This window comes from Abramis brama, assembly GCF_963993115.1.
Source record: "Abramis brama genome assembly, chromosome: 11".
NCBI lineage: Eukaryota > Metazoa > Chordata > Actinopteri > Cypriniformes > Leuciscidae > Abramis > Abramis brama.
In genome coordinates this window covers 41,338,178-41,359,751 of record NC_139973.1, presented here as the reverse complement: position 1 = coordinate 41,359,751, position 21,574 = coordinate 41,338,178, and the positions used below count along the sequence as shown (strand labels likewise).

At 41.9% G+C, this 21,574-nt stretch overlaps 2 protein-coding genes across 2 annotated transcripts; both read left to right on the top strand.

Annotated features, from left to right (window-relative positions):
• Positions 1-1,990: 1,990 nt before the first annotated feature.
• LOC311091955 (apolipoprotein L6-like) lies at positions 1,991-9,832 on the top strand. Its single transcript, XM_084128125.1, has 8 exons — positions 1,991-2,065; positions 2,854-2,913; positions 5,266-5,361; positions 6,790-6,858; positions 7,227-7,260; positions 7,962-7,992; positions 8,386-8,448; positions 8,946-9,832. The coding sequence occupies exons 1-8, from the start codon at positions 2,057-2,059 to the stop codon at positions 9,652-9,654; spliced, it is 1,071 nt and encodes a 356-aa protein (XP_083984251.1). The 5' UTR covers positions 1,991-2,056; the 3' UTR covers positions 9,655-9,832.
• A 1,458-nt stretch (positions 9,833-11,290) lies between these two features.
• On the top strand, positions 11,291-16,270 carry atf4a (activating transcription factor 4a). The gene is made up of 3 exons (XM_084129418.1): positions 11,291-11,481; positions 12,981-13,325; positions 15,257-16,270. Exons 2-3 carry the CDS (start codon positions 13,103-13,105, stop codon positions 16,039-16,041), a joined length of 1,008 nt encoding a protein of 335 aa, XP_083985544.1. The 5' UTR covers positions 11,291-11,481; positions 12,981-13,102; the 3' UTR covers positions 16,042-16,270.
• Positions 16,271-21,574: the final 5,304 nt, after the last annotated feature.

The window sequence follows — 21,574 nt, the reverse complement described above, 5'->3', positions numbered from 1 at the left end:
CTGGGGCTCCATGCAAGATCTCACCTCGTGGGGTCTCAATGATCCTAAGAAAGGTGAGAAATCAGCCCAGAACTACACGGGAGGAGCTGGTCAATGACCTGAAAAGAGCTGGGACCACCGTTTCCAAGGTTACTGTTGGTAATACACTAAGACGTCATGGTTTGAAATCATGCATGGCACGGAAGGTTCCCCTGCTTAAACCAGCACATGTCAAGGCCCGTCTTAAGTTTGCCAATGACCATTTGGATGATCCAGAGGAGTCATGGGAGAAAGTCATGTGGTCAGATGAGACCAAAATAGAACTTTTTGGTCATAATTCCACTAAACGTGTTTGGAGGAAGAAGAATGATGAGTACCATCCCAAGAACACCATCCCTACTGTGAAGCATGGGGGTGGTAGCATCATGCTTTGGGGGTGTTTTTCTGCACATGGGACAGGGCGACTGCACTGTATTAAGGAGAGGATGACCGGGGCCATGTATTGCGAGATTTTGGGGAACAACCTCCTTCCCTCAGTTAGAGCATTGAAGATGGGTCGAGGCTGGGTCTTCCAACATGACAATGACCCGAAGCACACAGCCAGGATAACCAAGGAGTGGCTCTGTAAGAAGCATATCAAGGTTCTGGCGTGGCCTAGCCAGTCTCCAGACCTAAACCCAATAGAGAATCTTTGGAGGGAGCTCAAACTCCGTGTTTCTCAGCGACAGCCCAGAAACCTGACTGATCTAGAGAAGATCTGTGTGGAGGAGTGGGCCAAAATCCCTCCTGCAGTGTGTGCAAACCTGGTGAAAAACTACAGGAAACGTTTGACCTCTGTAATTGCAAACAAAGGCTACTGTACCAAATATTAACATTGATTTTCTCAGGTGTTCAAATACTTATTTGCAGCTGTATCATACAAATAAATAGTTAAAAAATCATACATTGTGATTTCTGGATTTTTTTTTTAGATTATGTCTCTCACAGTGGACATGCACCTACGATGACAATTTCAGACCCCTCCATGATTTCTAAGTGGGAGAACTTGCAAAATAGCAGGGTGTTCAAATACTTATTTTCCTCACTGTATGTCTATAAGAGAGCCCATTTTCGCCTATTTTGTCTGGTTAAATCGACTGCAGCGATTCCCTGCTCTAAGCACAGTAGCACGGAGGGTTACGCAATACTCGTTCCTTTCTCTCAGTGAACCGAGGTTATGTTAGTAACCGATTCGTTCCCTTTCGAGAGGTCTCGTATTACGTAAGCTTACGCTATGGGAACTCCATTTAAAACGCTATGCGTGCTTAGAACTTCGCTCTTCACTACAGCTCAGGGCTAAAGTCCCGAAGCCCAAACAAGAGTAAAGTTATGAGTCCTATCAGGGCTAAACCCATGTTGGGCTCTATATAGGGAAAAGATAAGAAAGGGTCTCAGAGAGGGCCAATGGCCTCATAGTCATGTGCTTACACTTATTATACTGAAAGAACCTTTGCTTGCAAAGCAGGAACTTCTAATTTGTAAAATCTCATAACTGTGGATGGCGAGGCCCAGCTGGCCGCCGCACAGATATCTTCAATTGGGAGACCACTCGACCATGCCCAGGACGAGGCCATGCCTCTCGTGGAGTGAGCTCTGACGCCTATGGGACACTGGAGGCCCTTAGACTCATAAGCCAGCAAGATAGGGTCCACTATCCAGCGTGATAATGTCTGCTTTGTGAACTCGCAATCCCAGATGGAAGATATCGAGGAGTGTCTGAGGCTCGTCATCACCGGGATGAATTATGGCATCAAATAAAATCTTTCATTCTCATGCCATTAAAGCACTCCAGTCCTCACTAGATCTTCAAGAGACTCATTTGTTTAAACTATAGAGTCAATAATTGACACATGACATTTGGAAGATAAAAGCTGTTGGAAAATGCTTTTTTTCTGATGTAAGTGAAAGTATTTTGAACTGAGAATGTACAGGCACATATTCTGCATGACTTATGACTGAGACTGTTGTAGAAGAGCTCGTCTCTCACGCACTGCAGACACACAGAAGCAAGACCTCGAGCTTTACACATCTACAGAAGATGGCAAACGTAAGTGTTCAACTGGTATTCTAAACCTACAAATGTCTGTGTATTTCATACAATTTAAGCACGTGTTTCCACTGGCATTGATGTTTGTGTTCCGACTCTTAGAAAAGAAAAAGTTTAATGGGGTTCTAAATGGAACTCTAGGATTCTTCAATCAATTTTGTAGAATTCCTAATGCCAAAAAAAAGTTATTTTCAAGGAGAAATGTCTCAAATGATTGCATAATACTAATAATTATTAAAATTGTTGTGATAAGAAAAGTGATGAAATATGTTTACCAGCTGTTAAACTAATAAAATGTAATTAAAATTAAAAGTGAGTAAAAACTAAATCCTTAAAATTATCCCAATGAAAGGATCCCCTAAAAACTTCTACATATGAAGCGCCGACGTAACCCTTCAAGATTCCATAAAGAACATTGTCTTTTAAGAGCGATGATATTTGAACGTCATGTGTTATGTTTATTACACCATTTATATTTCTATATGTATAACATCATGATAATATATAGAAATATAAATGATAACATGAGTACATATACGATAACTTTACAAATGCCACTGATATATCAAATTTTCACTGAAATATTTAATATTGAAATCTACAAGAGAAGAAGAAAACACACTAGTGAACAAACAGTCCCTTGAGTTTGGACGTTAGAAACGCTGCTTTGATCAGTGTTTCTTCATTCTAATCTGGGCTTTAGCTGATCGGGCTCAGTGTGGCTTTGACCGAGACCCTGAAGTTCAGGTTCTTCAGTGGTTTTGAATGATTTCTGATCTGTTTTACAGCCTTCTGCTCCTCCTTTCCCAGCACCTCGATCGAGGCAATGTGCTCAAGAGCCCCGGATGGTGAGAGAATCATTAATCTTTATTGATTATCAGGATATTTATGAAAGCTCAAGCTTTTGATTGTGTATTGAAAGTGAAAGACTGCATCAGTGACAGACTGATGATTGATCAGGACCAGCTGAACCAGTCGGCCGAGTGGATTCCTGTAAACATGGACGTCAAACTCACTCAACTCTGCTCCAACACACATACCTTTCAAATAGAGGACTTGTTTGGGTGGATTAGGAGTATTTCGTTAAGATTGACAATGTGTGTGCGATTTCCAAACAGCGTTTTTGCGCCCTTGAAAGCGGACGTCATTTCACACCATAACATATTACCATGATTACGAGATTCCAACTTTTAAACAGCGTTCACTTCCTTGTAGAACTCATAACTACAACTTGTTGAATCTTGTCGAATCACTTGCTTGTCGAGAGCTACTTGTTGCACGTGAGCACTGCAGATTCATTTACACTCTAAAAAATGCTGGGCTGTTTTAACCCAACTTTGGTTCAGATACAGACAAACCCAGCCATTGGGTTAAATTTTTAAATTACATTTTTAACCCAACGTTTAGGTTTGTCCGTATCTGACCCAAAGTTGGGTTAAAACAACCCCGCATTTTCAACCCAGTGTAGGCATTGATAACTGTTGGCGATCGCCCTCACGATCGGAGGCATAATAAGACCAATGCAACAGGAAATCCCAGTTGAAGTGAATTTATTGTGCAGACAGTGCAAATCTAACAGCAAAAACCAAAAACAAAGAAAAAATAACTGTTGAAGAAAAAAACTATATAAATATTTACAAGTTTTTGTGGGAACATAGCCACAACAGCAGTTGTATCGTTTGGTTAAACTTTCTGGAACACAAGCTTCTATTGGTTAGGTTTGTTTCCACTTCACACAACCAACCTGACCCTCTACTCACTCTGTATTAACTCTGGCAGCCATTTATTGTCTAGGCCACACCCCTGGAGTGTACCATTCTACAGGTAAGTTTTACTTTCTTACATATGCACTTCTTATCACCTTATGCATATTAAACAACATCTATCCATGGTTAAATTACACAATAACACAATAAACCAATGCAAATAATGAATGAACAAATATAAACCTTGTTTTACAGGAATATTGGAACCCCCCCAGTTACGTCACACCCAACATGGTTTCTCCCAATCAAACAGCATGTCCACCATGTTTAAATACTTTAAATACTAAATACATGCTTTTAAAACAATACAGGTTTGGTCACTGGTGTTTCACAAGCAGATAAGTTGTATATGTTATACTATGTAACCCAATCTTCAATAAAGATTTCAAATCAAACAAATGTGTATTGTGGTTATTTATAACAGTGAATGAACAATGTTAGCGGCTAATGACACCCAAACACATTGTACATATCCCCTACACATAACAAGCAAATACACATCGTACCCTCACATATCTTAAACACAATACCTTCAAACATTCACAAACATTGCACAAGTCAGAGTATGCATGATATCAGTGTCAGTAAACAGACTGCGTTAATGCTGCGGATTAACAATAATGCTGTGTATATGTGTGTGTTTGAGTTTGATATGGTGTACGTGCATACAGTCCATTCATGATCACGGGGTTGCTCTGTGACAATAACGTGAACAACTTCGAGTAGAACACACGTCATCACGAAATTATGGTAATTACGACATGTCTGTTCAGTAGTCGCTTACTAACACAAATACACAAATTTAAAATGATGGTGCTTCTAATTAAGTGATAAAAACAGTTGCAAATGTTGTACAAAAAAGGCCTACTTATACCATATTATCTTTGCACCAATAAAATGTGCAACACTTTATGTTTTTACTACCAAATTATATGTATCTAATTGATTTAAATTACAGTGGAATGTTTTCCTGAACATCTTGCGATTTCGGGGCACATGATTTCCCGAACATAATGCATGATGGGATACGTTTATAGCCTTGAATACAGTTATTGGAGGTAGTGTGGGTTTAGTGCGCATTAAGGGCACAGGGAAAGTCTTGCGCACTTATTTCCAGTTGTGTGCAGTTTGGCGACACCGATGGTGATCTGAGGGACTGACGAAGGAAAAACACTTTAAATCCTCATTATGATTAAATCCTAATCATAAAATACAGTGCATGTTCACAATAACAGTTTGAATACATAAAAAAATGATTTAAAATATTTTTTACACCTATACACATTTAAATTAAATATGCCATTCTCATTAATGGAGTTAAGCATTTAAATTACACGTAACATCACGAAAGTGCGGACTCGTAGGAAGACCGCGAGTGCTTATAGGCTGCCATTTGGGACAGGGCCGTAATCATGTTGATTATTCTCATTGCAGTTGATGGGGATGAATGATGCAGTTGATGGGGATGCCTCTCTTCAGAGCGGAGGGCGCCACCCACTGACTGCTCAGAACTACTACAGTGAACACAGGGTAATGCAAGCTACTAAACTCTGTAGAAAATGGAAAGAAAACTTCAATTCCACGACAGCTATAACAGAACAAATAGCTACATGGTTTCACAGGGTGAATTTGACTTTTTGAAATGTAAGTCCTGGAAAACCCTTGAAAACAGCCATAATAATGAAAAAGTTCTTGAAAAGCACTTGAATTATTGAAAGACAATATGGGCTATGTGAAATTATTGATCTTTTCACACATAATGAAGCTGCAGCCCGCCTGGTATAGATATAGAGCCATTTCACATGGCTATGAGTGTGATATTGCTCATAAATATCCAAGTATATGATATGATACAGATATCTTTGTCATAGAATCCTTTCAATGGTTAAAGTTTCCACAGTCATTGCATCCGCTGCACTTTATTTGTACCTTTTATTGGTTTATTTTGGTCCATTTACCTTTTTGAAACTTTTTGAATTTGAAAGATGATAAAGATATTGTTTGATAAGTGAGATCTCTGATTGAAGTCCTTGAAAACCAAAAAAGTATTGCTTGAAAACTCCTTGAAAGTCCTGGAATTTCATTTTTTCAGTATGCGAACCCTGTAGCTAAAATTGTTGACTGCGTCATTAAAGGTGCTCTAAGCGATGTCACACGTTTTTTAGGCCAAAACATTTTTGTCATGTACATCAAACATCTCCTCACTATCCGCTAGCTGCCTGTCCTCTGAACACACTGTAAATAAACACGGTCTCTGTAGACAGCCCAGGCTCCACAAATGGCATGAAAAACAAACTGGCCCAGCCTGGACCACAAAACATAACAAACACTGTTCCAGCCAATAACAGACAAGAATGATTTGGGGGTGGGGGTGGGGGTGGGGAGGTTAGTGTGCATGCACATGAAGGGGGGTGGGGGGGGGGGATGTGGAGGAGAGAGAAGCATGAAGAGGGAAGTTAGCTAGAGGAGAGATGTCCTAGACAACGACAACGACTAACGTTAAATATGTATATTCTTGAAAATTTTGATATGGCCGACACACGACCAAAGAGACGACGTTCCGATGAACAAATAACAAAGAAGAGGGAAAAGGAGAAGGAACGCGCAAAGTCCCGAATTTACATCGGAAAAGCGTTCAAAAGGTGACGAGAACTCCGCCGGCAGAAGGGCTTCCGATCGGACATTCAGGAGGCTCTGTTTCTGCTGGACAGGGTAAATCCAGTTTGGTTTTTCTAAATGGTTCATGACTGTTTTCAGGAAGCACAGGAGGGAGGGGGAGGGGACGGGATGAGGAGGAGGGAGGGTCGAGCTAGCCTCCGTTTTGTTTGACAATACTTTGAACGTCAACAAGAAGTGACTTCACCCAACATCGCTTAGAGCAGCTTTAATGAAAGGATCTGCTTTGAGATGTTTGAAATAAACACAGTGTTAAATCATGACATTATTGTGTGTTTCCAGATCAAAACACAGAAGGATGTCCTTTTCATGGCCGCTCTGCTGGAATATGCAGAAGTTCAGGACTTGCAGGTCATTTACTTTCATGATTCTACCTCTATAAAAGGACATAAAAATATACATTATAAAGTATTTGTCTGATCGTCATTCATCAGATCAAGTGTCACTTCTTTTGTTTGATGTGTTTTGGTGTTTTGGAAAGTCGACGTCTGAAGTTCAGCTCAAGAATGTAGAGAATAACATCTATCATCCACTAATAACCACAAACACACACAATACTGACTGTCTTAATCTTCAATCTATGGGTTTAGCATCTCAAGCTTGCTGTAAAGTGTGTTAGTGCAGCTTTCTTTATAATAAACAACACTTGATTTGATATTTTGTATTGAATCATGTAAAGATATTCAGATTTGACTGAAGCTTTGCTCTCTTTCCATCAGGACAGCAAAAGCTCACAGAAGGGGAACAGTTTCAGTAAGAGACAAACTACACAAAACACTTCATGCAACATTTTAATGCCTTTATTGAAATTTTATTAATGTCTATTGTTTGAGTAGGAGGTTTATGATAGAAAATATGCTTTTTAGCCTTCTTTTAGCCAATCACCTAATAACCTTCCATAGGAAGTAAGATGTGCTGAAAATATCAATGGGTTTAAGTTAAAAATCATAAATAAAAAACAAATATTTGTTAATGCAAAATATAAAACATATTCCTGTAATATCTTATAATGCATTTTTAAAATATATATTTAATATGTTTTTCTTCAATTTTAGTTATTTTATGCCTTAGCTAATCCCTAAAAACTTTATTCTTATTCCTGTATTTTAATGGGGCTAATTTTTTTTTTTAAATCTATTGTGTCTATTGTTTCTTTTTTGCCTGTAATTTAGCTTTAACCTTTATAATTCCTGTCTGCTGGATAATTAGATTGTAAAATTTTAGAGTTTATTTTACTACAAATGTTATTTATAAAGCACTTTTCCAAACAAATCAATGCAGTTCAAAGTGCTTTATAAATAAAATTTGTAGTAAAATAAACTCTAAAATTTTACAGTCTAATTATCCAGCAGACACTGGAATAATAGAGGTTAAAGCTAAATTATTTTGTGGTTAAACACACTTTCTGTCAATGAGACACTGAAACAGAAAATTGTGTTTCTTTATGTTTTGAGGATCTACAGGGGCTTCAGATTCAGACTCAAGGTAAAGTAAATCATTAGAGTCTTTATATATATGTATTTCAACTACGGATGCACTATATATCGGCCACCACATCGGTCGATCGGCCGATATATGTTAATTTTTACTGTAACCGTTATATTAAAGGGGTGGTATAATGCCCTTTTCTCTGATGTCCCCAGAGTGCGTATGTCAAGTTTTATCTCAAAATACCCCACAGATATTTTTATATAGCATGTTAAAGTTGTCACTTTTTGAAGGTGAGCAAAAACGCACTGTTTGTGTGTGTCCCTTTAAATGCAAATGACCTGCTGCTCCCGGCGCAGGGGGCGGAGCTTCAACAGCTCATGTCCTTTTACCTCACACACACATGCACTGAACATTTCAAAAACTTTTAGCCTTTTATGTTCAAACCAGAGTCGGACAATGGTGGAGAGACTCAAGAAGAAGTGACAACAAGCAACAGGACATTTCTGAACGGTTAGTTGATGAATTTAAGTAGCTTATGTGTAGTTATCTTCTAGTCATTGATTAGCAAAATCTGTCATGATAATCATGATCAACCACCCCTTTAAAGCCGATAAATTATGTATGATTTCCATCAGATGAGATACAGATGCTCACTGTTCGCCATGATGCTTTTGAATTTGCTGAAATATGATTGGAATCCCTTCAAAAAGGAAAATACAGTTCAGTGCAAAATCTGTCATATCGGCTACATAAAACTATAATGAGAACATTAGAATTGTGTGTTTGGGACATGGCTTTTAAAAGTGAGACTTTTGTTTTTGTAATCAGGCTCTTAAAAATTATATAAAAATGTGGATTTAGATTTAACGGCCAATATATCAGTTATCGGCTTTCAACTATAAAGAATTATCGTTTATCGGTATCAGCCAAAATTTTCATATCGGTGCATCCCTAATTTCAACAGTAGCACGAGAGCCTGCTTCATTTATGCAGTTTTATCTTTGCAGGGCCGACTTGGACCGAGAGGAACGCTTTAAAGAGGCTCTTAAGCGCTATGTTTCTCGTCTGCCGTTTTGTGCAAACTCTCTGCAAAGACAGATCTCTGAGCTGGAGGCCGTGGCTGTAGGCCTGGATAAAACACACAAAGGGGTGAAGATCGCCAGGATCACCGGAGGAACGACCGGAGCGGTTGGCGGAGTGGCGGTCGTAGCCGGAGTCCTGCTAGCTCCCGCCACTATGGGCGCGTCTCTAGCGGTCGCCGCGCTCGGGGTCGGGGTCGCGGCCGCCGGCGGGGTCACCGGCGCATCGGCCGCCATCACCAAGAAAGTCAAAACAAAACAGGTCCGGAAAAAGGTGGAATCGATCCTGAAAGAGTACCAAAGTGTGATGTGCGACATTGAGGTTTACTTGAAAGATATCAACTTAGAGATGGAGAAGCTGAAAGGTGTGAGGGTGAAATCTGCAAAGATCGTGAAGCTAGTCGAGATCGCAGGCGGGACGTCGGGTGCTCTCAGCGTGATGAACAGATCCTCCGGTGTTATTCAGGGATTCGCACTCGGCATGGATTTGTTCTTTACTGATAAAGATTCCCAAAAGTTCAAGAAAGAGGCAAAGACCAAATTCGCACAGCAGATTTGTGAGGTTGCAGGACAGATTCAGGCCGGTCTGACAGAGCTGTTGGACATGAGAGATAAACTGCAGTCAGAAGGGATATGAGGTGTTAAATATATATATTGTATATTGTATAATGGTGAACGAATTGTTGCTTCATTAATGGTGGCTAGAGGGCAGTCTTGTACACTTTCTCATACTCTCGTGTAGCCGTGTATTCTTATGCTGTATATGTCAAATATTAATACAATTTTTTTCCTCAAATTAAATTGCTGTTTGATTGAATTTCATGTGTATTTTAATGCATTCTTTCCCCAATCCAAGGTAAATAATCTGATCATACGAGCAGGAATAATCATTTAAAGTAGGAATGACCTATTTGCCAACCTCTCTTGGCTATATATATAATCACTTTTAAAATCAGTTATTTATTTGTATTATCTATTTAATTTAACCCCGATTCCTTTCTGTTTCCTCTCTGAGCTCATCGCACCCGCTTTTACCTATTACTTAGTAACAAAAATACTTTAGTATATTTGCTAAAAATATATTTTAGGCATAGGCTATTTTAACTGTGTGCTGGAAATGATCATTGTAACAATGCATTGAAAGTATACTTTCAAAATACATTGTAGTAGCCTATACAATAGTATTTTGTACAAAGTATAGCTAAGTTGTATTTGTCTAATAATGTGCATTTGTTATTGAAGGCAAAGTATGCGCTTTGTAGTATCTGGAATAAGCCAAAGGGATTGAATATACTTTTACTCAAATATATCACACCACGACAGTCTCATGAAAGCTTTGGGAGCTTCGACACACACACACACACACACACACACACTCTCTCTCTCTCTCTCTCTCTCTCTCTCTCTCTCACTTACACACACACACACACACACACTCTCTCTCTCTCTCTCTCTCTCACTTACACACACACACACACACACACACTCTCTCTCTCTCTCTCTCTCTCACTTACACACACACACACACACACACACACACACACACACACACACACACACTTCCTGTCTAGCTACTGTCCTAATAAAAGGCGAAAACGCCAAATATATATATATATATATCTTTTAAATAAAAAATACATATAAATACACTTAAGGTATATTGCTTGTATGTTTCGAAGACACTCGTGATGAATTTGTAATGTAATTGTAACACAAACTTTAATATCACTAATTAAGCTTGTAGGCTAATTAGTCCCTTCACAGGCATATACTTAAATTATACCAAGTATACTTGAAGTTGGTCCAATTTAGTACACAAAAGTACACTAAATACACTTAAAGTTATGCTTTACTACAATTCAATTACAACTAAAATATACATAGTACAATATTAGTTGTTTCAAAATAGCACACTTCAAGTTAACTAATCATTAACACACTTGAAGTATACTGATAATTAGTCTAGCTGCAAGTATACTAAGCATATTATTTATTTATTTTTCACCAGGGACATGATCTACCATGAGAACGTTAATAATACATGTTCATTTTATACTTTATTTGTTGTTGTTATTCTTTGTTTTATACATTCTGAACTGTATTTACAATGCCTTGTATTTGTCTTGTTTTTTGTTGCATTGTAAAAAAAAAGAGAACGTTTTTTAGGTACTATTTGTTTGCTAGATATTGACAAGCTCATAAACCAATCAGCATCCAGACACAGGCGGAGTGACACGAGTAGATTGTGTGCGGCGGAAGGTCACAGTGTGAGTGTGATGTGTGAGTATATAAGCGGAAGCGCTGCCACTTCCACGTTTTCTCTCTCCCGCTGTCCAGTCTCTCCGCACACAGCTCTCTCTCCCGCGGGAATCATGGCAGTTTAGCGGCTTGCAGCGGCTACATACGCGGCGGCAAATCCGGCAGTGCAGAGGTCAAGTGCACTGGCTCTTTTCGGCAAAATGGCGTAAGTATATTTCATCTTTTGACGTTTGATGTAGTGGTATAATAATACGAATTTGCATAAACTCGTCCAACTTTTGAAAAGCTGTTGAATTTGTTAAACTAACCCAGTTTGACGTTTATAACAACACCGTGTTGATGAGTATAGTCTGTTTTCGGGCGATCTTTGTATAGTCAGTTTTCAAACGATCTTTGTTTGTTTTGATTCGTCCGGCTTGTTTTGACAGACTGACACGCGCTAATCCATAAAATAAACAATCGGACTTTTTTAACGGCAACGTGGCACCACAAAATGGCGCGCGCGCGCTCTTTCCGCGTGACCGCGGCCCCATAGTGAGCGCTGGAAATGGCGCGAGGTCGTCAAGGACACGTCATTTGCAGGAACCAGGGGGCGGGGTTTACCGTCATTATGACCATATTAGGAAATGTTGTAGGGAAGGGCGGGGAAATTCCTGCCTAGAGGCGATTTACTTACTGAGGTAAATATAGTTCTAAGTAGGAGGATTTTAGGGTTGGTAAATATTGGGGAAGTAAATGTGTGTATAGGCAGTAGGGAGTTTTTTAAATGGGCTAAGCTTGAATCCCTTAAGGCAGTTAAGAGACTGGATAAACTGGTTTATGGTGCTGGTAATCACAACTGTTTAAGATTAGGGAAATTTTATTTCCTTTATGAAATAAAGGCGAGTTTTTGTTAGGTTAAATCTTGCCTCCAGCAAGGGTTGGGCACTGAGAACCAGTTCTACAGTTCTAAAAAAAAACTTTTCATGGTCTTTGGGTGTTAATCTTTGAGAAACACCTGCGTTCATCTACTGAGTTCACAGTACTATTAAAATATGCAACGTTTAAATAAAGAGTTGATGCATGTGGAAACCTGTTTCCATTCACCTTTATTTTTAACAACGATTAATAGTGTGTGAATGCCGTCTTCTCCCTCCAGATATTGTCCATTCTCAAAATTACTAGAATACTCATAAGATTCTTGGCCTTTAAGCTTAAAAACATAATTTACACTCAAATCAAATACAGTCAAACCAAAAATAATTCAGTCACCAGATTTAATTTTTATATATTTTTTTACCAGTGTGTGCAGGACACTATAGTTAATTTATGCAAGTATCAAAATAAACTGACATATTATACCCAAAAATTCTTCATACAGTGACTACCAGTATAAATGATTCAGACACTTTGCGCTGATCATGTTCATCACACCACAGACTGAACAGAGTGAAGCATTGCTTGGTGATTGGTTAAGCTATCTAATTGTGTATTATCTAATTGTGTAGTTAAATTTAACAGATGACAGATATTCAACATAATTCATGTGCGAGACAGTCTAACAGAAGGATGGACAAAACCTTATTGTTGTCATATTGCATTACCGTTTTCTAAACTATAGTGAATAAACTGTGATGTGTGAGATGTTGGAGTCTGTCTGTGTCTCATTCCCTCTGAAGTGTGTGTGTGTGTGTGTCTCTAATGCCCTGATGTTTGCTGTTTCAGGTCTCTCGTGTCCTCCACCCTCAGCTCTGCTGCTGTAGACAGCATAACCACAGCGTACACAGACACACACTCACTCGAACCCCTTCAGCTTCACCATCATCATCACACTCTGAGTGTCTGCCATGTCTCAGACGAGCGTGGAGGCCCTGATCCTGGGGCCCTCATCTCTGACGGCTGACCCCTTCGGGCCCCTGCTGGACGAAGACGAGGAGCGCGCTCTCTCTGCGGGGTCTTCCTCTCCCCTCTCCTCTTCCTCATGTCTCTCGCCCCTCTCTCCCTCTCCTCACGCTTCTGTAGGGTGTAAAGAGCTGCAGGCGCTCTCCTGGACTCCAGAGCAGAGTAAAGGTGATGACTTCACTGCACACACACACACACTGGGTGACTTCACTGCACACACACACACACACACACTGGGTGACTTCACTGCACACACACACACACTGGGTGACTTCACTGCACACACACACACACTGGGTGACTTCACTACACACACACACTGGGTGACTTCACTGCACACACACACACACTGGGTGACTTCACTGCACACACACACACACTGGTTGACTTCACTGCACACACACACTGGGTGACTTCACTGCACACACACTAGACAAGATCACTGCACACACACACACACACTGGGTGACTTCACTGCACACACACACACACTGGGTGACTTCACTGCACACACACACACACTGGGTGACTTCACTGCACACACACACTGGGTGACTTCACTGCACACACACACACACTGGAAACTTCAAATTTGTCTGGGAAACTTTCATTTTGTGATTTTCATACAGTTTAAAGGTGCCCTAGAATGGATTATTTTATTATTTTATAATGTTTCCTGGGGTGCCCTTATAATGTTAGTATGTTTTTTAGATCAAAATTTGTTATAATTTATAAATAAAAGGCATATTTCCTAGCCTGAGTTCATCCCCTGATTTGAACACTCTGTTTGAAGGGGCGTGTCTGTGAGACTTCAGTGTAAACGCCCACTGCTGTGATTGGCTGACATGCTTGCATATGAAATATCTGGCATTACATGTAGAGCTATCTGGAAAACTTTTACTATTACAGCTTTTATACGTTTTTACTATTACAGCTATCGGGATTAACGAATCATGAGAAGTTTAAGTATTTAGATCTATTCCCATCACATAAAGGTTGCAGTGATGAGCTTTGAGCAGAGGACAGCCTGTTGATCGCGTGAATGAAGATCTTATCATTGCAATGTGATTTACTGATGCATAAACAGTGTTGAACGACTTTGAGAGAAAGATTATCTGTCTGAACTTGAACAATTACACATCAGAAATCCACATAACCCACTGGTTCTCCAGAGGCTCGGATGAAGGAGCTAAAAAAATATTTTTGTGTTCATTTGTACATCCAAACACTGAGCAGCTGCCATGCTTCGTTTGCACGTTCGCAAGCCACGGTCTCTCGAGGAAAAAACAATATTGCGCTGGATCTAGATAACAGTGTAAATTATCGTTAATAAAATCACTACTTACCGCTTGCGGGAATATAACGTTAGTTGAAATCGCCCCCTTCGTCCGTTTGAGACGCTGAGAGAAGCCTGGCTGCTTGATACTGTTCCAGGTTAGAAAAACAGTCCGTGGTGAAATGGGCAGAGCAACTAACAACTGCGAATTAAACTGTAGCGGTATCCGATTATGGATGGATGGATGGATTATAGATAGATTATAGATCTGCCATTTTCCCTATGATCCTCCTCCTGCTTGTTTCTTCACCTGCAGAACTTCTGATGATTCGGCTGTGCAGTTCCGCCTGGCACTGAGCATGGGCTGGCATATGCAAATTTTTGGAGGCGTACATATTAATGATCCCGACTGTTGCGTCACAGTCGGTGTTATGTGGAGATTCGCCTGTTTTTCAGGGGTGTTTTTCAAAAACGAGATTTAAATAAGAAAGAGAAAACTATGGTGTTTGAGACTCACTGTATGTCATGTCCATGTACTGAACTCTTGTTATTTAACTATGCCAAGATAAGTTCAATTTCACATTCTAGGGCACTTTTAACTTGACTAAGACTGAAATATTAATTCATAAAAACTAGACGTATTAAATCTAATTATATCTAAAACTTTTAAAGTTTTAACTTGAACTAAAATATAAATAAATTAAAAATATTACTGAAAACTATAGTAGTCTCCTTATGATATTAAAATAATAATGAACCGAACCATTAGTAAATCTCTCTCTCTCTCTCTCTCTCTCTCTCTCTCTCGCTCTCTCTCCAACAGGCGATGTGTTTTCCGGCATGGATTGGATGACGGAAAAATTAGACCTGAGTGACTTCGACCTGGATTCTCTGATCGGGTCATGTGACTCAGACGAGCCGCCCAGTTCTCCAGAAGATCTGCTGGCCTGCCTGGATACCGACATGGATCTGGACCTGGATTCCCTCCCGTTCTGCTCCTCGGATCTGGACCTGGCGCTGACCCTCGACCTCCCCATCCCAGAACCATCGGAAACACCCGTCGAGATCAAATCCGAGCCTGATCCTGCCGACACGTTAGATCTGGGAAGTGAAGTATCCGTGCTTCCGACTCCCGGGATCATGCTAAGTCTGAGTCCATCTCACATCCTAGTGGTTCTGAGTCCGAAAGAGGAGGCGAGCAGCGCCGACGATTCATCCGATAGCGATAGTGGAATCTCAGTGTCTGAATCCCCGACTCGCCAACCAGATCCGAAACCCGCAGGATCCTCCAGAACCAAACCCTACTCCAGAACCGACTCAGATCCAGTGGTCACAGGCCGAGTGAAGGCCGGTCCCGGCGCTCCTAAAGTGGTGGAGAAGAAGCTAAAGAAGATGGAGCAGAACAAGACGGCAGCGACGCGGTACCGGCAGAAGAAGCGGGCCGAGCAGGAGGTTCTGTCCCACGAGTGCGCCGACCTGGAGAAGAGGAACCGCGAGCTGGCGGAGAAGGCAGAATCCATCAGTCGGGAAATCAAGTATCTCACGGACCTCATGGAGGAAGTTCGATCCGCCAAGAACCGCAGGAGCAAAGCTAAAGCCCAGGAATAGGTTCTGATCCGACGTGTGGAACACTGGAGATCGTCTGCACTGTTAAACTCTTTCACTGATTCATCCTCCCGTTCTCGTCCAGCAAGGGCTCATCCTTCACTGTTGTTACACTGAATCTGTTGCTTGTAAATATGCTATTTAAAACTAGCTAAACACGCTAGCTCTGTTAGGAAGTGTGTTAGCCTGTAAAAGCGCTTCACTGTTTTCTATTAAAGACGCATCAAACTCAGACTGAGTGCGAGTCTTCTCTGCTCGACAATATTTGAAACATGTTTTGCTCATTGTTCACATTTTTGCCTAAATTTTTACCTCAAACATCTTGACGGTTAATAGAGTATGACCGTAATCTGATCCAGTACATCAGTGATAAAAGTATGAGATTCGTATAAGATGTGCGTTAAACGGCTGGATTACATAATCACATTCTAAAAATTATATTGTAGTTCGATATTACATTTTATAATAGTCATAATTGAGACTAGTTTTTTATTGGTTACATTATTACTTAATGTTCACAAAATGGCAGTAAATATTCATAATTCATTCTCGGTTTTTTCTTTTAAATATTCTTTTTTTTAATTACACAAGAAGCCACAGCAAACACACACAGTATATCTTCATTTTTAAATTTCACACATTTATGCTTTATTACCTTTTCATGAACTTATAAACCTGCAGCTCCTTCACAAACTCCAGCTTGTAATGTTTAATGTGCTTAATTCAGCGATGTTAGCATGTCGCCTTCAACAATCTTAACCCAAAGTTCTGTGTCTGTGAGACAGAACTTTACACTTGAAGACAAACAATAGAACCCTGTCAGGGCCTCTCCCAGGAGACCGCAGTCACACCAGTCAGCTCCTGCGGGCCGCGTGGGCCACACCTTCAGGCACAGATGGAGCTGATCACATCTAAGGCACAGTGACCACGGCTAAAGTTAACTGAGAATACACACAATCTTTCAGTATTCTTATGTCTAGTAGATTATCCTGTTCAAATCTATACAAGTTTGCTAAAAGTAGTCGAAGGAATCCATAATCAAAAAGTAGTCTGATTATATTACACACTGTGTTAGAGCGAGTGTGTGTGAGAGAAAGAGTGTGTGTGAGAGAGAGAGATATACTAAATAAATAATTGAATCTATCATTTATCATTTTAATATCCGCCACTTCTGTCTCTGGTTCCCAGAATGTCTATAATGGTAATTAAATGATCTAAAATGTGTTGTAATAGATTACACTACTAACTAGTTTTCATATATATATACTGTACACACACACTCCAGAACACACACACACACTCCACAACACAACACACTCCAGAACACACACACACACTCCACAACACACTCCAGAACACAACACACTCCACAACACACACTCCACAACACAACACACTCCAGAACACACACACATACTCCACAACACAACACACTCCACAACACAACACACTCCACAACACACACTCCACAACACAACACTCCACAACACACACACTCCACAACACACTCCACAACACACACTCCACAACACAACACAACACTCACACTCCAGAACACACACTCCACAACACAACACTCCACAACACACACACAACACAACACTCCAGAACACACACACTCCAGAACACACACACTCCAGAACACACACACTCCAGAACACACACAATCCACAACACACACACTCCAGAACACACACACTCCAGAACACAACACTCCACAACACACACACTCCAGAACACACACAATCCACAACACACACACTCCAGAACACAACACTCCACAACACACACACTCCACAACACACACACTCCACAACACACACACTCCACAACACACACACACTCCAGAACACACACAATCCACAACACACACACTCCACAACACACACACACTCCACAACACACACACACTCCACAACACACACACTCCACAACACACACACTCCAGAACACAACACTCCACAACACACACACACTCCAGAACACACACAATCCACAACACACACACTCCACAACACACACACTCCACAACACACACACACTCCACAACACACACACACTCCACAACACACACACACTCCACAACACACACACTCCACAACACACACACTCCAGAACACAACACTCCACAACACACACACACTCCAGAACACACACAATCCACAACACACACACTCCACAACACACACACACTCCACAACACACACACACACTCCACAACACACACACTCCACAACACACACACTCCAGAACACACACACTCCAGAACACACACACTCCAGAACACAACACTCCACAACACACACACACTCCACAACACACACACACTCCACAACACACACACTCCACAACACAACACTCCACAACACACACACACTCCAGAACACACACAATCCACAACACACACACTCCACAACACACACACTCCACAACACACACACTCCACAACACACACACTCCACAACACAACACTCCACAACACACACACACTCCACAACACACACACACTCCACAACACACACACTCCACAACACACACACTCCACAACACACACACTCCAGAACACAACACTCCACAACACACACACACTCCACAACACACACACTCCACAACACACACACACTTCACAACACACACACTCCACAACACACACACTCCACAACACACACACACACACACTCCAGAACACACACAATCCACAACACACACACTCCACAACACACACACACTCCACAACACACACACTCCACAACACACACACTCCACAACACACACACTCCACAACACACACACTCCAGAACACAACACTCCACAACACACACACACTCCACAACACACACACACTCCACAACACACACACTCCACAACACACACACTCCACAACACACACACTCCACAACACACACACTCCAGAACACAACACTCCACAACACACACACACTCCACAACACACACACACACTCCACAACACACACACTCCACAACACACACACTCCAGAACACACACACTCCACAACACACACACTCCACAACACACACACTCCACAACACACACACACTCCACAACACACACACACTCCACAACACACACACACTCCACAACACACACACTCCACAACACACACACTCCAGAACACAACACTCCACAACACACACACACTCCAGATCACACACAATCCACAACACACACACTCCACAACACACACACACTCCACAACACACACACACACACTCCACAACACACACACTCCACAGCACACACACTCCAGAACACACACACTCCAGAACACACACACTCCAGAACACAACACTCCACAACACACACACACTCCACAACACACACACACTCCACAACACACACACACTCCACAACACAACACTCCACAACACACACACACTCCAGAACACACACAATCCACAACACACACACTCCACAACACACACACTCCACAACACACACACTCCACAACACACACACTCCAGAACACAACACTCCACAACACACACACACTCCACAACACACACACACTCCACAACACACACACTCCACAACACACACACTCCAGAACACAACACTCCACCACACACACACACTCCAGAACACACACACTCCACAACACACACACACTCCACAACACACACACTCCACAACACACACACACTCCAGAACACACACAATCCACAACACACACAATCCACAACACACACACTCCACAACACACACACACTCCACAACACACACACACACTCCACAACACACACACTCCACAACACACACACTCCACAACACACACACTCCAGAACACAACACTCCACAACACAACACTCCACAACACACACACACTCCACAACACACACACACTCCACAACACACACACTCCACAACACACACACTCCACAACACACACACTCCACAACACACACACTCCACAACACTCCAGAACACACACACTCCAGAACACACACACACACACTCCACAACACAACACACTCCAGAACACACACAATCCACAACACACACAATCCACAACACACACACTCCACAACACACACACACTCCACAACACACACACACACTCCACAACACACACACTCCAGAACACACACACTCCAGAACACACACACTCCAGAACACACACACTCCAGAACACAACACTCCACAACACACACACACTCCACAACACACACACACTCCAGAACACACACAATCCACAACACACACACTCCACAACACACACACACTCCACAACACACACACACACTCCACAACACACACACTCCACAACACACACACTCCACAACACACACACTCCACAACACTCCAGAACACACACACTCCAGAACACACACACACACTCCACAACACAACACACTCCAGAACACACACAATCCACAACACACACACTCCACAACACACACACACTCCACAACACACACACACACTCCACAACACACACACTCCACAACACACACACTCCAGAACACACACACTCCAGAACACACACACTCCAGAACACACACACTCCAGAACACAACACTCCACAACACAACACACTCCAGAACACACACAATCCACAACACACACACTCCACAACACACACACACTCCACAACACACACACACACACACTCCACAACACACACACTCCACAACACACACACTCCAGAACACACACACTCCAGAACACACACACTCCACAACACACACACTCCACAACACACACACTCCACAACACACACACTCCACAACACAACACTCCACAACACACACACACACTCCACAACACACACACTCCACAACACACACACTCCACAACACACACACACACTCCAGAACACAACACTCCACAACACACACACACTCCACAACACACACACTCCACAACACACACACACTTCACAACACACACACTCCACAACACACACACTCCACAACACACACACACACACTCCAGAACACACACAATCCACAACACACACACTCCACAACACACACACACACTCCACAACACACACACTCCACAACACACACACTCCACAACACACACACTCCACAACACACACACTCCAGAACACAACACTCCACAACACACACACACTCCACAACACACACACACTCCACAACACACACACACTCCACAACACACACACTCCACAACACACACACTCCACAACACAACACTCCACAACACACACACACTCCACAACACACACACACACTCCACAACACACACACTCCACAACACACACACTCCACCACACACACACTCCAGAACACACACACTCCACAACACACACACTCCACAACACACACACACTCCAGAACACACACAATCCACAACACACACACTCCACAACACACACACACTCCACAACACACACACACTCCACAACACACACACTCCACAACACACACACTCCACAACACACACAATCCAGAACACAACACTCCACAACACACACACACTCCAGAACACACACAATCCACAACACACACACTCCACAACACACACACTCCACAACACACACACACTCCA